The 14612-nt window shown below is 40.9% G+C and overlaps 1 protein-coding gene across 2 annotated transcripts in view; it reads left to right on the top strand.

The window, feature by feature from the left end:
- The window catches only part of lsp1a (lymphocyte specific protein 1 a), a 58908-nt gene that overhangs the window by 5090 nt on the left and 39206 nt on the right, over positions 1-14612 (top strand). For both annotated transcript variants that reach the window (XM_031279843.2, XM_031279839.2), the window contains exon 2: positions 7241-7354. In XM_031279843.2, coding sequence (XP_031135703.1) covers positions 7296-7354 — 59 coding nt within the window. In that variant the 5' untranslated portion in view covers positions 7241-7295. The remainder of the gene's footprint in view (positions 1-7240; positions 7355-14612) is intronic.

Here is a 14612-nt window from a genome sequence, read left to right as displayed (position 1 = left end):
AGAGAGGCTGATTGCACGTGGACCACTCGTGAAATTCTAAATGAGATTTTCCATTCGGATTTTGCTCGAAGGCCTCTCTCACAACACTCCAACCTAAAAAGATGTAATATATCTTTCTGATATCACTTCCAAAGCGCTCTGCTGACGGGTCAGTTCCCATTCTCGAGTAACTTGTGAGTGAATTCCAGCTTGTGTGAACTCATCCGCCGGGGAGCGCTCGGGGTTGTCGGGCGCTCAGTGTCAGGCGAGGAGATCTCTGTCGGCCGTGCCCCGAGCGAAGCCTCTGAGTGGGAGGCGATGAGAGCAGCCCTGGCATCAGAACGGACGAGAGGCAGGAACGCTTTCTGGGTTTCAGGGTCAACACTCCCTGAGCTCTCTAATGGATCACTCCTCACTCAGAGCGAGGGAGGGAATCTGCAGGAATGAGTTGCTCTTTTGTTCCCGATGACCTGCAGTTTTAATCCTGCTTCAGACAAATAAGCAAAACAGACTTTTTCACGTTTTATTTAAACCTGGATAACTGTTAAAATTCAGAAGCTGAGCCTCCAGGACTTCTAGAAAAAGGGAAACATTTTGACAAACTTTACTGACAATTTTATGGTTCAACCCGGTCTCCTAACAACATTACATTCCCAATAAACTAAACTGCGTTCTTTTTTTAAAGATTATTTTTTCTCTCTTTTTATTTGACAGGACAGCTAGGTGAGAAAGGGGAGAGAGAGGGGGAAGACATGCATGAAACCGTCACAGGTCGAATTCGAAACCCTGGACCTCTGCGTCGAAGCATAAACCTCCAAGTATATGTGCGCCTGCTCTACCCACTGAGCCAACCCGGCCACTATAAACAGGCTTTCCAACGGTATAAGATTTATTGCCAAAAAGCATTGTTACCACAGAGAAATAATCTACCAGACACAAATTTCCTTACTTTTTGTGCTAAGTTTAGAAAAAAAAACAACTTTTTTTCTAATCTTAACAAGTCGTTTTGGTGTCTAACTTAACTGTTGCCAATGCATGACGGGTTACCTTAACGGTGATTGGTACCCGGCTCACAGTCGCCTTTTGTTAGCTAAGCTTAACCGTCACGTGACCGGTCGGCGTAATTTCGTATGATATCCTACGAACCTGCTTAAACTAGTCTGTTTGAAGCTGAGACCTTATTAGTTTGTGATTTAATGAGGTCAAACTTCTAATGTCGAGATTACAAAAAACTCCTAAATATTAAAGAGCTCATTGTCTGTCCGTCTCTCCTTATAAAATATACAGACACCCTGAAGACGGCTATCAGTAGTAGTATTAGTGTTTATAGTGAATGCTAGTTTGCAATAGAGCTTAGATCGGCCCAAAAAATCAAGCCCGAACTTGCCCAAGCACGTTGTGTCCGAGCCCGGCCCGGCCCGACACATTAACTGTAATTATGAGCCTGAGCCCGATTTAAACCCGACAATTTTTTAATACGTGGGCCGTTATAACTGACGTTCTCAACTACAATTCAGAGTTGTTTGAACTGCAGAAATCTGTTTAGAATAATACAACAAGGACGAAGCTGTAAACTGCTGTTTGTTCAGAATGGAACGGATCGCAAATGGATCTGAATGAAGAAACGTAAAAAAAAAAAGAAACAATGATGAACAACATATTGTCACTGCCCACGACTTGTTTAAACTGCTTCCATACCTCCGACTTTCCTCCACACTCGCTCAAAGGTAATTCTCCTGTTTTTCTTTTTTTCTTTACATCTTCAAGCTCCCGGTGTGATGCGTGCGAGAGGAGGAGACTCCGCGCATAAAGTGCTGCATTTTGTAACTGCAGCCTAACTTTTGTACACATTTGTTACTTTTATATAGTGTGTGTGTGTGTATGTATGTGTATGTGTATATATATATGTGTGTATATATATATATATATATATATATATATATATATATATATATATAAATAAATTTATTAAATAAATAAATAATAAATAAATAAAATTTCTGATTATGGCATAGCTTTCTCCCCACCCAAATAGGATAATAAGGTAATGGATAAAATAAAAATAAATTGCTTGATCAAGGGTCGGGCCCGGCCCGAGGATGTGGCGGAAAATAACGGCCCGAGCCCGACCCGAGGTCCGGTCTGGGTCGGGCTCGGGTTGAGACTCTAAACTCTAGTTTGCAATAAAACAAAGATTACATCAATAAGAAAAACAGAAGGTAACGTCTGATACAGCTTGTTGTGCAGAAAGCCTTTTGAGAGTTTACGACCCAATGAAGTGTGTGTGTTTTAGTGTTGAACTGTAAATACAGCTGAGGAAACAGCTTCTGCTACGAAGAGACATTAGAAAGAGACACTTTAACCTCTTAAATGTTGAACAGCAGTAGATTGATGGAGGCTGGAGTGTTTTTCCGTCGCTGCCTGGTGTCTGCAGATAAACCAGAACGCCAAACGGGCCGTTTGCTTTGAGCTGAAAGTGAACTAACAGACGGCGAGCGTTGTTAGCAGCTGATGGATGGACCCGTTTGTTTTCCAGCAGAGAGGGTGGCTGAGATAAAACGGCCATGTCTGGGATGTACGAAGGTTGTCGAATTCAGGGCGGAAACTAATCATTATAATCATTATTAACAAATCTATATGTGAAATGTTATTTTTAGGAGGATAGCCCCTTGAGATGAAGCATCTCGTTTTCGAGGGGGTCCTGGAGACATAAGACAAAGACAGCACAATACAGTCACACTCGCGTATCAAGAGGCATAACATTTAGTCCATACATACACACGTATATACTGTACATACATCATCACTCACCTAAAGGATTATTAGGAATACCATACTAATACCGTGTTTGACCCCCTTTCGCCTTCAGATCTGCCTTAATTCTTTGTGGCATTGATTCAACAAGGTGCTGGAAGCATTTCATTAGAAATGTTGGCCCATACTGATAGGATAGCATCCCCCACACCATTACACCACCACCAGCAGCCTGCCCAGTGGTAACAAGGCATGATGGATCCATGTTCTCATTCTGTTTACGCCAAATTCTGACTCTACCATCTGAATGTCTCAACAGAAATCGAGACTCATCAGACCAGGCAACATTTTTCCAGTCTTCAACTGTCCAATTTTGGTGTGCTTGTGTAAATTGTAGCCTCATTTTCCTATTTTTAGTGGAGATGAGTGGTACCCGGTGGGGTCTTCTGCTGGTGTAGCCCATCCGCCTCAAGGTTGTGTGTGTTGTGGCTTCACAAATGCTTTGCTGCATACCTCGGTTGTAACGAGTGGTTATTTGAGTCAAAGTTGATCTTCTATCAGCTTGAATAAGTCAGCCCATTCTCCTCTGACCTCTAGCATCAACAAGGCGTTTTCACCCAGAGGACTGCTGCATACTGGATGTTTTCCTTTTTCAGACCATTCTTTGTAAACCCTAGAAATGGTTGTGGGTGAGAATCCCAGTAACTGAGCAGATTGTGAAATACTCAGGTGTGTGTGTGTGTGTGTGTGTGTGTGTGTGTGTGTGTGTGTGTGTGGGGCATTAATGTAAAAGAAGGATTTTACTGCTGGACTTGGTTGAGCTGGAGCTCATTTTCAACTAATGATTTTAATTCTGGATTCATCTGCTGACTTTCTCCATTAATTCATTGAATTACAAAAGTGACGATATTGTGAAATGGCGTCACAATTACCCAGAGCCCAAAGTGACATCTTGACAATGTTTGTTGTGTTAGACCAACGGTTCGGTCCGTTGTGTTCTTCACTTCCTAAAAATCTGTTTTGCAGCTTCAGTTTTCACAGCAGTGAAGGCCTTTTTCCCCTCATCAAATCACTGGATCAGTTTATTTTTTTTAAGAAACAATGAATGCAAATATATACAGATGTGATTAGAAATTAGTGAGTGTATTTTCAGATTGTGTAGCTGGAAACAGTTCAGCCTTTTAATGTTTTTTTGTTCTGTTTTAGCGTCTCGAGTGTCGAGGTTGTGTTCAGGTCAGCCAGTGTTTGTTGGAAACCGCACTTCTGTTTTTACGAGTACGAGCATGAAGAGGGGCCATGAATTCACTTCCCAGAATGCCCTTTTGTCTGTCGTGCCACCAAGCAAGACTTATACCAGCACTCCAGGGGTGAATGGTGATGACTGGGTTACCTTAGCAACAGCCGTGTGTTTGATTACGTAAGTGTGAGGGTTTTGGGGAGGGGTCGGCGAACACAAAGACGCAGAGTTTGTTTGTGTGACGAGCAGAGAGACGGTTGGATGACCGGAGAGCGCTCGGCAAAAGAATGTAGCCGAGCAGTATATCTCACCGAGAGATTAAAAAGGAATTATTAATTTGACTTTAAAAAAAACGGAAGTTTGCAAGAGGCCTGTTTTTAATCTCAAAATAGTGTGCACCGTTAGGGCTTCTGGTTCGAACGACATGTTATCTTGGAACGGTGTGCAACAAGTTTTGAGATGTTTGGTGGGCGTGTCTCTCGTTTATTGGCTGTGTCACAGTTGTTACCCAATCAGCAGCGACGTGTCTGTAAACTCGTGGTAATAAAAAGGCATTTCTAATAATAATAATAATAATAATAATGCATTTTATTTGTACAGCGCTTTACAATGTTAATAAAAGGAAATACACACACTAAGAACATTCACACACTAAAATACACACATTATTAAACATTAAAAGCAGCTGTAAAAAGTTGAGTTGACATGTGTAACCAACCTGTTCTCACTCCGAACTCGTAAAATAAGGACGTTTGGACAGTGGCTGTCAGCGTCTGATGTGACGAAAAAGGCGTCTTTCAGCGTGTTTGTGTAACGCCCCGGGGAGAGCAGCAGTTAGAGAGGATTTAGAGAGTAGTATGTAAGGAGGTTGGTTGGGGGGGTGGATGGGTCAAACACAGGACTTTCACCAGGAGAGAGGGGTTCACGTCCTGCTTGTCACGCTTGCATGCTATAGTCGCTTTTTTCTTTCCTCCCGCGTGTCACAGAACCGTACGCCCACCCACGACACTTTCCTAAACCCAACCATCCTGTTCTTCCCGTGTGTAACAGAACCGTACGCCCACCCACGACCTTTTCCTTAACATAACTGCGTCAAAAGGGACGGCAATAGTCCCGACCAAGCGCGTTTACTTATAGCGCTAAAGGAGACTTTTAGCGTCAATAAGAACCTGACCAAGCGTCCATATGTTACGAGATGAGCGTGAGAACGTGTTGGTGATTGGAACATGGACAGATTGGTGCAGTCACGGATGTGTTTCGGGAGAGGGTTCCAAGTTTAAATAAACGGTTTGTGACGTGTTGTCAGTACTGAAACGGTTGCCCAGCTTTTCTTTGCTTTTGCATTATTGAAAGACAAATTTCTAATCTGAAAATAGGCGAAGAGGTGGCAGCGTTGGTGGAGCTGAGGCCACCTATCACTTTAGGTGACCACGCCCTTAATTATATATAACTTTAAGCCGTAATATAATTTAAAGGTGCTGTAGGTAGGATTGTGAAGATCCAGGACTTAGCCAAATAATGTGAACATTGACAACTTCTCAGCCCCTCCCCCCACAAGGGAGAATGAATGCGTGTGCATGAGCTGTGATTGACATGCAGTTAGACACGCCCCCTGGCCCTGATTGGTGCATCTGAACAGGGAGCGGTGGATTTTTGCAAATCTCACTACAGACTGTAGGTGGTGCCAGAGGAGCTGGATATTTTTTTAAATGACCTACTTCATGTAGTTCTACTGCAACATAGGGTCAGTTTCAGCAAATATGACAGTTAGTTTTATAAGTCTTACCTACTGCACCTTTTAAACGGGTAAATTATAAATAAAATTTGCACCCTAAAAGTTGTCAGGAAAAAGTTACCTAGGCTTTGGAGACTAACGTTTTCTTTTGTACTAAGCTGTAAACATGGTTAATTCTGCTTTAAAATTGGGTATTTTTACATGGGCTTCTATTGGCTCTTTCCCTGAAAAACGGCTACTTAAGTTGTTCATTCAAGCAGCAATTACGACTCGTTTGTTTGTAATGTCGGCGCCCTCTAGTGGCCGTAGGAATTGACGGGAGCAAAGCTAATGTCATCACCTCGAACACGTGAAATCAGTTGTAAGCTAGTGGTCTATTTGGTTTAGAGCCCAACTTTATCTTTTTACTTTTGCTTGTTGCATTTACGCTTTTAAAAATAGAAAAACTGGTAATTTGTGAAGATTATCTTGTTGATTCAAAACTTTTTTTTTTTGCAAAAACCCCGTTGGCTTTTTGTGGAAGCAACCAGAGTGATGCTAATACTCGGTTCAGCCTACAGAAATACGTCAACACTGTTGAAATTATAGCTCCTTGTGTCCCGTAATCCCTTGTTACCGCCCAAACATCATCTACTTTCGTCTGTTCAAAATAAATTAAAATGAATGGATCCTTATGCGTTATCGAACTCACACTGAACCGTGACTCCTAAACTTTCGGGATGAACCGAACCGTGACTTTGTGGCATGTATACTTTTAGTGATGGAATACATTTTCCTCCATGCCTGCAATAAAGAGAGAGAAAATCACAAACCGTTTTCGGCAAAACTGCTGCTCTGGCAATGGGAGGGAGATTGAGATGTTGGGACGGTTCAGTAGTGGAATATTTTTTTTTTTTTTTTTTTTTGGAGGGGGTTTATCGTCTTTCATTCCCCCTCAGGGAAGACCACATGACCCGGCATAACAGAGAAAGGCAGCAAAGAAAAGAGAAATGTTGGGCCCCGCTGCTTTGAGCTCTTCAATGAAAACCACATGTAGGACAGAGGGGTGTGTGTGTGTGTGTGTGTGTGTGTGTGTGTGTGTGTCTGTGTGTGTGGGACAGAGGGAGGGGTGTATGTGTGAGAGACAGAGGGAGGTGTGTGTCTCTGTGTTTGTGTGTGTTTGTGACAGAGGGATGTGTGTGGGACAGAGGGAGGTGTGTGTGTGTGTGTTTGGAGGGGAGGGGGGTGTAATGACTCAAAACCTAGCCTCCAAGAGAGTAGGGAGTCACTCGCACTGCTGACACATTCCCAGCAAGCATTGCAGAGGAGAAACCTGTGTGTGATATACGAGTGTGTGTGTGTGTGTGTGTGTGTAACTACCAGAAGAGTCTATAACGGTGTGTAACACACACACATTGTTTTTGAGCTCTGGGCTTTGGTGCAACCGCAGGACAGAGAGCTGCCTCCAGTGTCGAGGTGGAAACTAACTGAACAGAAGAGAAAGTTGTTCTCAGCGTCCGGTGTGTGTGTGTGATCTGTTGTGTTTCTACCAGAAGGAGACGACGAGACGAAGGAAAAATAGACGGAATAGAAGAAGATAAAGAGGCCAACATGTCCAACGCTGTGCTGAGAAGAAACTCCACCAAACAGGGTTTACAGAACCTGATAAGGTATGTGATCGATTGTGTGTTTTTCACTTTCTGCTGCTGGTTTCTGTTTGTTTCTGCTGAACACACACAGAAAGAAGCTGCTCAGGTTAATCTTTAATCACCACACACACTCTTTAAAAAAAACAAACCAGATCTCACAAACACACTCATTCAATTCGGTTTGAATTTATTGAAAGGATAGCCCCTTGAGATTTAGCATCTACATAAAAATAACAAACATAACAAAAACATACACTACAAATACACAAATAATAAAAATGCACAGATACAAATACACAGATACAGAGACTGTTGCACAGAGACAAATGCACAGACGGATAGACAGATACAATTACACAGATGCAAATACACAGATACAAAAAACAGATACAGACAGCTTGCTCACCCTCTCTCACCCACACCCGCAGCTGTTTTTGCAAGACAATTGGGATACAATAACCGGGATAGTAAATCTATTCAAGAGTAGAAAAAGAAATTCTAGCTTTTATCCGGCTCAGAGGAGAGAAATCTGGCCAAGCATTTCATATCTGCAGATGAGGATAAAAGGAGCGTTTTCATGTTTCCAGTGTGTGTGTTTTTGTGTGATAAACATGTCAGTCTAAATGGGAACAGTGGGATTATACAGGGAGGGTTTTTTGGGGGGATTTGGGATTGAAATAATCCACTCGCATGAAATGATAACAAAAGAACCATATTAATCTTTAAATTTTGCTCAGTAATGTTAATTATTTTCAGTTTTAAAAGCCACAAGCGTGTTTTTGAGTGAGTGTCGTAAATCGCTGAATCGAGCCAGTGAGTTTAGACCAACCGGGAGGTTTGAGACGACGGCCCGAGGCGGTTTCACGGAGAGGGGAAGTGGTCTCGCTGACCTGTGCCAGAGGTGAAAGGTCGCCTGAGTGAGTCAGTCTTTTTGTTTCTCTGGTGGCGACACGTCCTGTCTTTCTTTTCATCCGGTGTCAGGTTCCAGTGGTTTGTAACGGCAGAGATAAGAGCTCATCCTGCTGCTCTACGTGACTGTAACGTCGGGATTTTTCCGTCATTTGAGACGGTTATTGTGTCAGAAAGGTCGACCACAGGGTCGTAAATTGTTGCCGTGATACATTGGACCTCCGGGCCAATCGCCGCTCTCCGTCTTTGATGACAGCATCAGTCCTCTTTCTCCTCTCGGTGTTTACAGTTAAAGAGCTTTCTGCGCTCCTATTGGTCACCAACGGGGTCGTAGAAGTTGTCAATCTTCTTGTCAGGGCTTTTGTCTTTTTGTGAGGTGTCGGTTTATGCGATTCTTGTTGTAGTTCCCGACGCTCTCCGTCTGTCAAGCTGAACCGTTACTGGGCTGATTTAATATAATCCAGGGCCGCCAACTTTTCACTTTAGTTTGGAGTGAGAGAGAGAAATGATTTTGGATTTTACATCGTCATAGTCGGGGTTATTCTGGAGAGGATTACATTGAAAAGTTCAGAGATAAGAGCATATCCAGTTGTTTCTCTACCCCGTTAGCTCAACGCCGTTAATTAAATGTTCGGGACGCAGGAGTTTATTTTACCAGGAAGTTAATGTAAACAAACATTGTGATTGGCTCTATAATCTGATCCAGCATCAGTAATAACTAAAGGTGTGAACTTAATGTTGTCCTCGGGTCAAATTTGACCCATTTTCAAAAAGTTTCTATTCACAAATTTGGATTTCCTTCAACCAAATTGTCAAAACAAATAACGTGGATGGTTCCCTACAACGCTCTTCACAAGTTAAATAACTGATCAGTTCACTTTTTTCATTGAATTTGGGTGTTTTTATTTAATTTTATAGCATTTAAAGATTATTATTATTATTATTATTATTATTATTATTATTATTATTATTATTATTATTATTATTATTATTATTAAAGAACACTGCAAAAAGTGACAGAAATGTAGGAAAAAAACAACAAATGTCCAAAAACAACGCAGAAAAAATCCACAAAGACATTGGAAAAATTGACAAAGTAGAATAGGTCTTTGTTGTCATTGTCACAGATACAACGAAATTTAAAGTGCTCTCCAGTCAGTGCATCAATTCATTGAGTTTATAAAAATATAATATAAGTCCTAATGTTATTTAAAAAGAATAAATAGAAAAATATAGCAGCATTAGCAGTATACATGAACACACATGGTCATACACATCCAGTCATTGCATAAAAACAGTATTAACACAAAGAACTTCGGGAAAAGTGAGAAAATGTCAAAGTGACAAAATGTCGGAGAAAGCTTCAAAAACTTGGTCAGAACAATAACAAAAATGTCCGAAAAAAATCGACAAAGAACTTGAGGAAAAGTGACAAAAGTCAAGTCAATTTTGACCCAGAAAAACAAAAAGTTGCGTTAAGGTCTACGGGAAGACAACACGAGGGTTAAGACTTGACAACATCCCCAAAAAGTCTTGCAACTCAACTTGTATGTCTGTGTATTTGCCTTCTAACGGAGCGTAGGATGAGAAGCACAACTGTCCTATCGGTCCAGTAAGCTTCCTCTAGCTAACGGTTAGCTTAGCACAAAGACTGGAAACAAGGAAAGTCTGACTGTCCAACAAAATCTGCCGACAGCACTTTCTAATGTTACATCTTTAAGGTTTTAAAGGTTAGGGATAAGTCTCTAGTATAAAAAGACTGTGTAAAAAGGGCTGTGTATCGGCAAGTATCTGGCGATACGATACGTATCACGATACATGGATCACGATTCAATGTATCGCAATGTATTTCGATACAGTGCGTAAGGCAAAATATATTGGAAGTATAATTTTAGAAAAACTAATATTAAAAAAAAAAAAGAAAGACATGATGTTCATACAAGTCAAAGAAGTTTACTTTAGGTAAACAATTCAGGACACAGAAAATCAAACTGCCAGTTTGGGATTGTGGTTCACAGCTTCTTAGTAAGCCACTGCTAATTGTCTAAAATTGAATGTTGATCTGTTGTCCAGCTCTTTGGTTGTTAGTGAAATATCAGCCGTGAGATTCTGTTGGTTCGGTTCTGTTCAGTCGTTCATGTTTTGGATCCGGTCGTATTTCCGACTGTCGTCAGGTCTCTTATTTTGAAAATTAATTCATGAATGTCTGGTTTGTTGGTTTTTCTTCTAGTCTAAACATACTCATCGAAATATGATTTAGGTCACAGGTGTAATTTACTGGGGGGATAGGGGTGTGTTTTCCCCCCCCCCCCCCCAATAAGCAAATGGGGCTTATTCTGAAGTTTGTTGTCACTTATTTTTTGGGACCATTTTTTTTCAAAGTTTCTCGCCTTTTGATTTTGAGCTCTCACCCCTTGATTTAGGTCAAAGACAAATGTTCCAGTTGGAGTGATTCATCAGATGCTCGACAAACGTGTGAATCTTTGTCAATTTGGGCTTATTCTGAAGTTTTTGTCGCAAAATGTTAAACCCAAAGTTACGTCCTTGATTTAGGTCAAAGACCTAAAGTTCCAGTCGGAGCGATTTCGTCAGATGCTCGACAAACGAGTGAATGTTTCTCAATGCGAGAGTTTTTCTTGAGAAAGCTCATGGCATGGATCCGTCATAAATAATTCTGAGTTCTCGAGCTGCGAGCCTCGTCAGGGTGTCGTAATCAGAGCTCGGCGTAAACTTCTGAGTCACAGCGAGAGCCGAGGTCTGGCTGTGTGTTCCTGAAGCAGATAACAGGAGGAGGAGGAGGAGGAGGAGGAGGAGGAGGCATCCTGCTGTGATTCAGTCCACTCAGCAGATGGCATCAGTCTGGAGCCCCGCAGCAGTTATGATATCACTCCGAAAACACTCGCAACCACGTACGTAGTCGTCTTAGTCAGCTCAACTGTTGGACATCCATCATCCACATCAGACAGCGTGATTCATTCTCCATTTTTAGGCGTTGAAGTAATCTGTGCTGCTTTATAAACGGTCTTCCTCAGACAATAACTTGATCCTGTTTACGTAGTTTACTGTCATTTAGAAAATTCACAACTTCTCTTTTAAAGTGGCCATATTATGCTCATTTTCAGGTTCATAATTGTAATTTGGGGTTATATTAGAATAGGTTTACATGGTTTAATTTTTAAAAAAACACCATATTTTAGTTGTCCTGCACATTGCTGCAGCTCCTCTTTTCACCCTGTGTTCAGGTCTCTGTTTTAGCTACAGAGTGAGACCTCTCACTGCTGGAACATCTTTGTTGGCAGTCGCACATGCTCAGTAGCTAGGTAAGACCACATGCTCAGTAGCTAGGTAAGATCACATGCTCAGTAGCTAGGTAAGATCACATGCTCAGTAGCTAGGTAAGATCACATGCTCAGTAGCTAGGTAAGACCACATGATCAGTAGCTAGGTAAGACCACATGCTCAGTAGCTAGGTAAGGACTACATGAGCTAGCTAGCTGTTTTTCCAACTTCAGTAGTACAAGGCAGGATTAGCCGGGAGACTTCTTCTAAACGAGGGCGCACTTCCAACTTTGTGGAATACCTGCAGAACAGGGACATGGAAGTAGTTCTTTACAATTTATTTTGTAGATTAGGGGGAATTTGTGTGTGTTGTAGCAGTGTTTTGCCATTGAGAACGAGCTAGCATGCTAACGGTTAGCCCCCTAGGCCCCTCGTCTCGGCTAGTGACGTAGAAAGCCGTGCAGATGTTGACCAGCTCACCTGGAGACTGAAGGCAGGACACATTCAGAAACCGTATCTCACTCTAAACAGCATGGATGGTGTTTTCCAAGTTTGTATGCGTGTGGAAGCACCAGAGACAAAAAATAACACCCCAAATCCCAGAAAAAGTGATTTTTTTTTTTTTTCATAATATGGGCACTTTAAAGGATTTAGATGTATTTATACGGTTTATAGATTGAGATTGAAAGTTATTTCTTGACCCAGATCAAGTTTTCTTGATCCATTTTAGTAGCCTTTAGTTCCTCAGCAGCACCGGAAAGACCTTGTCAAATTTGGCCTAAAAGGTTTAACCCTCATGTTGCAACTTTGTGTTTTTCTGGGTCGAAATTTCAACATTTTGTTCTTTTTCTACATTTTTCTCACAATTTTTTTGTCACCTTTGGCGATGTTTTTGATTGTATTTTTTTGTCACTATTTCAGATTTTATTTTTTATTTTTTTTGTCACATTTTGTTCTTTTTCTACACTTTTCTCAACATTTTTGTTTTTTTTTCAATTTCTTTTTCACTTTTGGGGCGTTTTTTTTTCTTCAAATTTTTAGTCATTTTTTTAACAAGTCTTTACTGTGTTTTTGTAGCTTTTTTTTCAACATTCTTTTGTCATAGTTCTGATTTAGAAAGTTTTTGTAAACGGGTCAAATTTGACCCGAGGTCAACAAGAGGGTTAAAGTTGAGTCTTTTATATTTGTGTCTGTACAGGCTGTTTTGAACTTTTTCACTTTATATCTTTTTGGTTAATAATATCAAGTTAATCCAGGGAAAGAACCCAAGGGAAAAGATCAACGTTTTGTCCTCTTTTTCATGCCCATTGCTAAAAATAAATGTTGTTTTTAGTATTTATTTTAATACACACGTAGTCTTCTAAACCGTACAATATCAGAGTTTAATTTGACAAATGTCAGAAAAAGCAACTACTTTTAAATGTCTTTGGGGGAAAATCCTAGAAAATGGCGACAAATACCTTAAATTGTCACAAAAAACCTCAAAGGCGACAAAACGCAGAAGAAATAACAATTTTTCCAAAATAAGCAACCAAAACATTAAAAATGTCAAAAAGCATACTTTTACTGTACTATATAATAGCTATAGTTCATTTTCAAATTAAGATTTTACACCAATATAAATATGATCCATTGTTGCAGATTAAACTCCCAACAGGATACTAAATAGCAGCTCAACACTGACCAACAACAATAACGTGCTGCTTATGAAGTGTAACAGCCAGGCTTAAAGTGATGAAAGGGCCGTTTGATTTTAGTAATGTTAATTTATACCTTATTAATCCCGCAAGGGAAATTATGTTTTCACTCTGTTATTAAACACATTATACACAGGCCTGAATTACGCACACATGCTCAGTACCTCTACATGCACTAATGGAGAGATGTCAGAGTGAGGGGAGCTGCCCATGGAAAGGCGCCCCGAACAGTTGGGGGTTCGGTGCCTTGCTCAAGAGCACCTTGGCAGTGCCCAGGAGGTGAACTGGCACCTCTCCATACTTTGGTCCGTATGGGGACTTGAACCAGCAACTCTTGTTCCCAGCCCAACTCCCTACTGACTGAGCTACTGTCACATCCTTGTAGCTTTTAAGGACTTTTAAGGTCTTTTTGCTCGTGCTCCCGTAGCACCACCAGGCTCTGTTGTCTCTGTATAGAGACGTTAAACGGCTCATTGGCTTTTTAAAGAGTTGCATTAGTCTCGTCGCAACACCTGCCTTTGTTTTGAAAATATGATTTTGGTCAGGGCCATGTCACCAGAACAGTTTTGTTGTCTGTAACCTGTCGAAGCTGAACATTGCCAACAAAAGACAGCATATTTTAAGTGGAGAGTGTAACTAAGCAGCGTTCCCCCTAGCTTTGTGGTAGACTTAGGTGCGTGTTAGAGCTGTAATCAGGCCTTAAAAGTTCGGCCTGACAAGGCCCGAGCCCGACTAGTACATTTTGATTGACAGCTTTTTAAAAGCCTCAACCCATTTACAGCCCAACATTATTCAAATGTGCGCACGCACAGCTCTTTTACCTTTTGTCAAGAATGAGTAATTTCTACATCTTTTAACATCATGTATTCATGACTAACGGAGGCTATCGGCCACTTGGAAGTTGGAACAAAGAAACAAAAATAATTTTTTTGTTTTCTTTGGGGTTGTTTTGGGTCTCTGGTCATTTGGCGTCAGTTTGTGTCCTTTTGTGATAGTTTTGTGTCTTATTTATCACATCATTTTGGAGCGTTATTATCACTATCTGTGTCTAAAACGTTAGAAAAGCTAGAGCAGATAATACATAAATTCCCCTCAAAAAGCTCAAAGACAAAACTTGTTAAAGAAGTCCGACTACAATCATTAGACCTGAGAAAAAGTCTTTTAGTTGCATTCATTCAGCTCGGGTTTTAGGTGGTATTTTTGATATTTTTCAGTAAAAATGAGTGATACAGAAATGACAATTCCCTCCAATATCGTGAATCATATCGCGTTTGCAATATCAGTCAAAATAATCACAATTTAGATATTTTTCTCATATCGCGCAGCCCCAATTCTGACGGTGTTTTGGCCACTCAGGCCTTCTCCAAATCAACAAAGGAGCTGCCTGCGTATCA

Source organism: Sander lucioperca, chromosome 7, assembly GCF_008315115.2.
Source record: "Sander lucioperca isolate FBNREF2018 chromosome 7, SLUC_FBN_1.2, whole genome shotgun sequence".
Lineage (NCBI taxonomy): Eukaryota > Metazoa > Chordata > Actinopteri > Perciformes > Percidae > Sander > Sander lucioperca.
The sequence above is the reverse complement of the archived record's forward strand: the minus strand, read 5'-3'. Positions and strand labels throughout refer to the sequence as shown.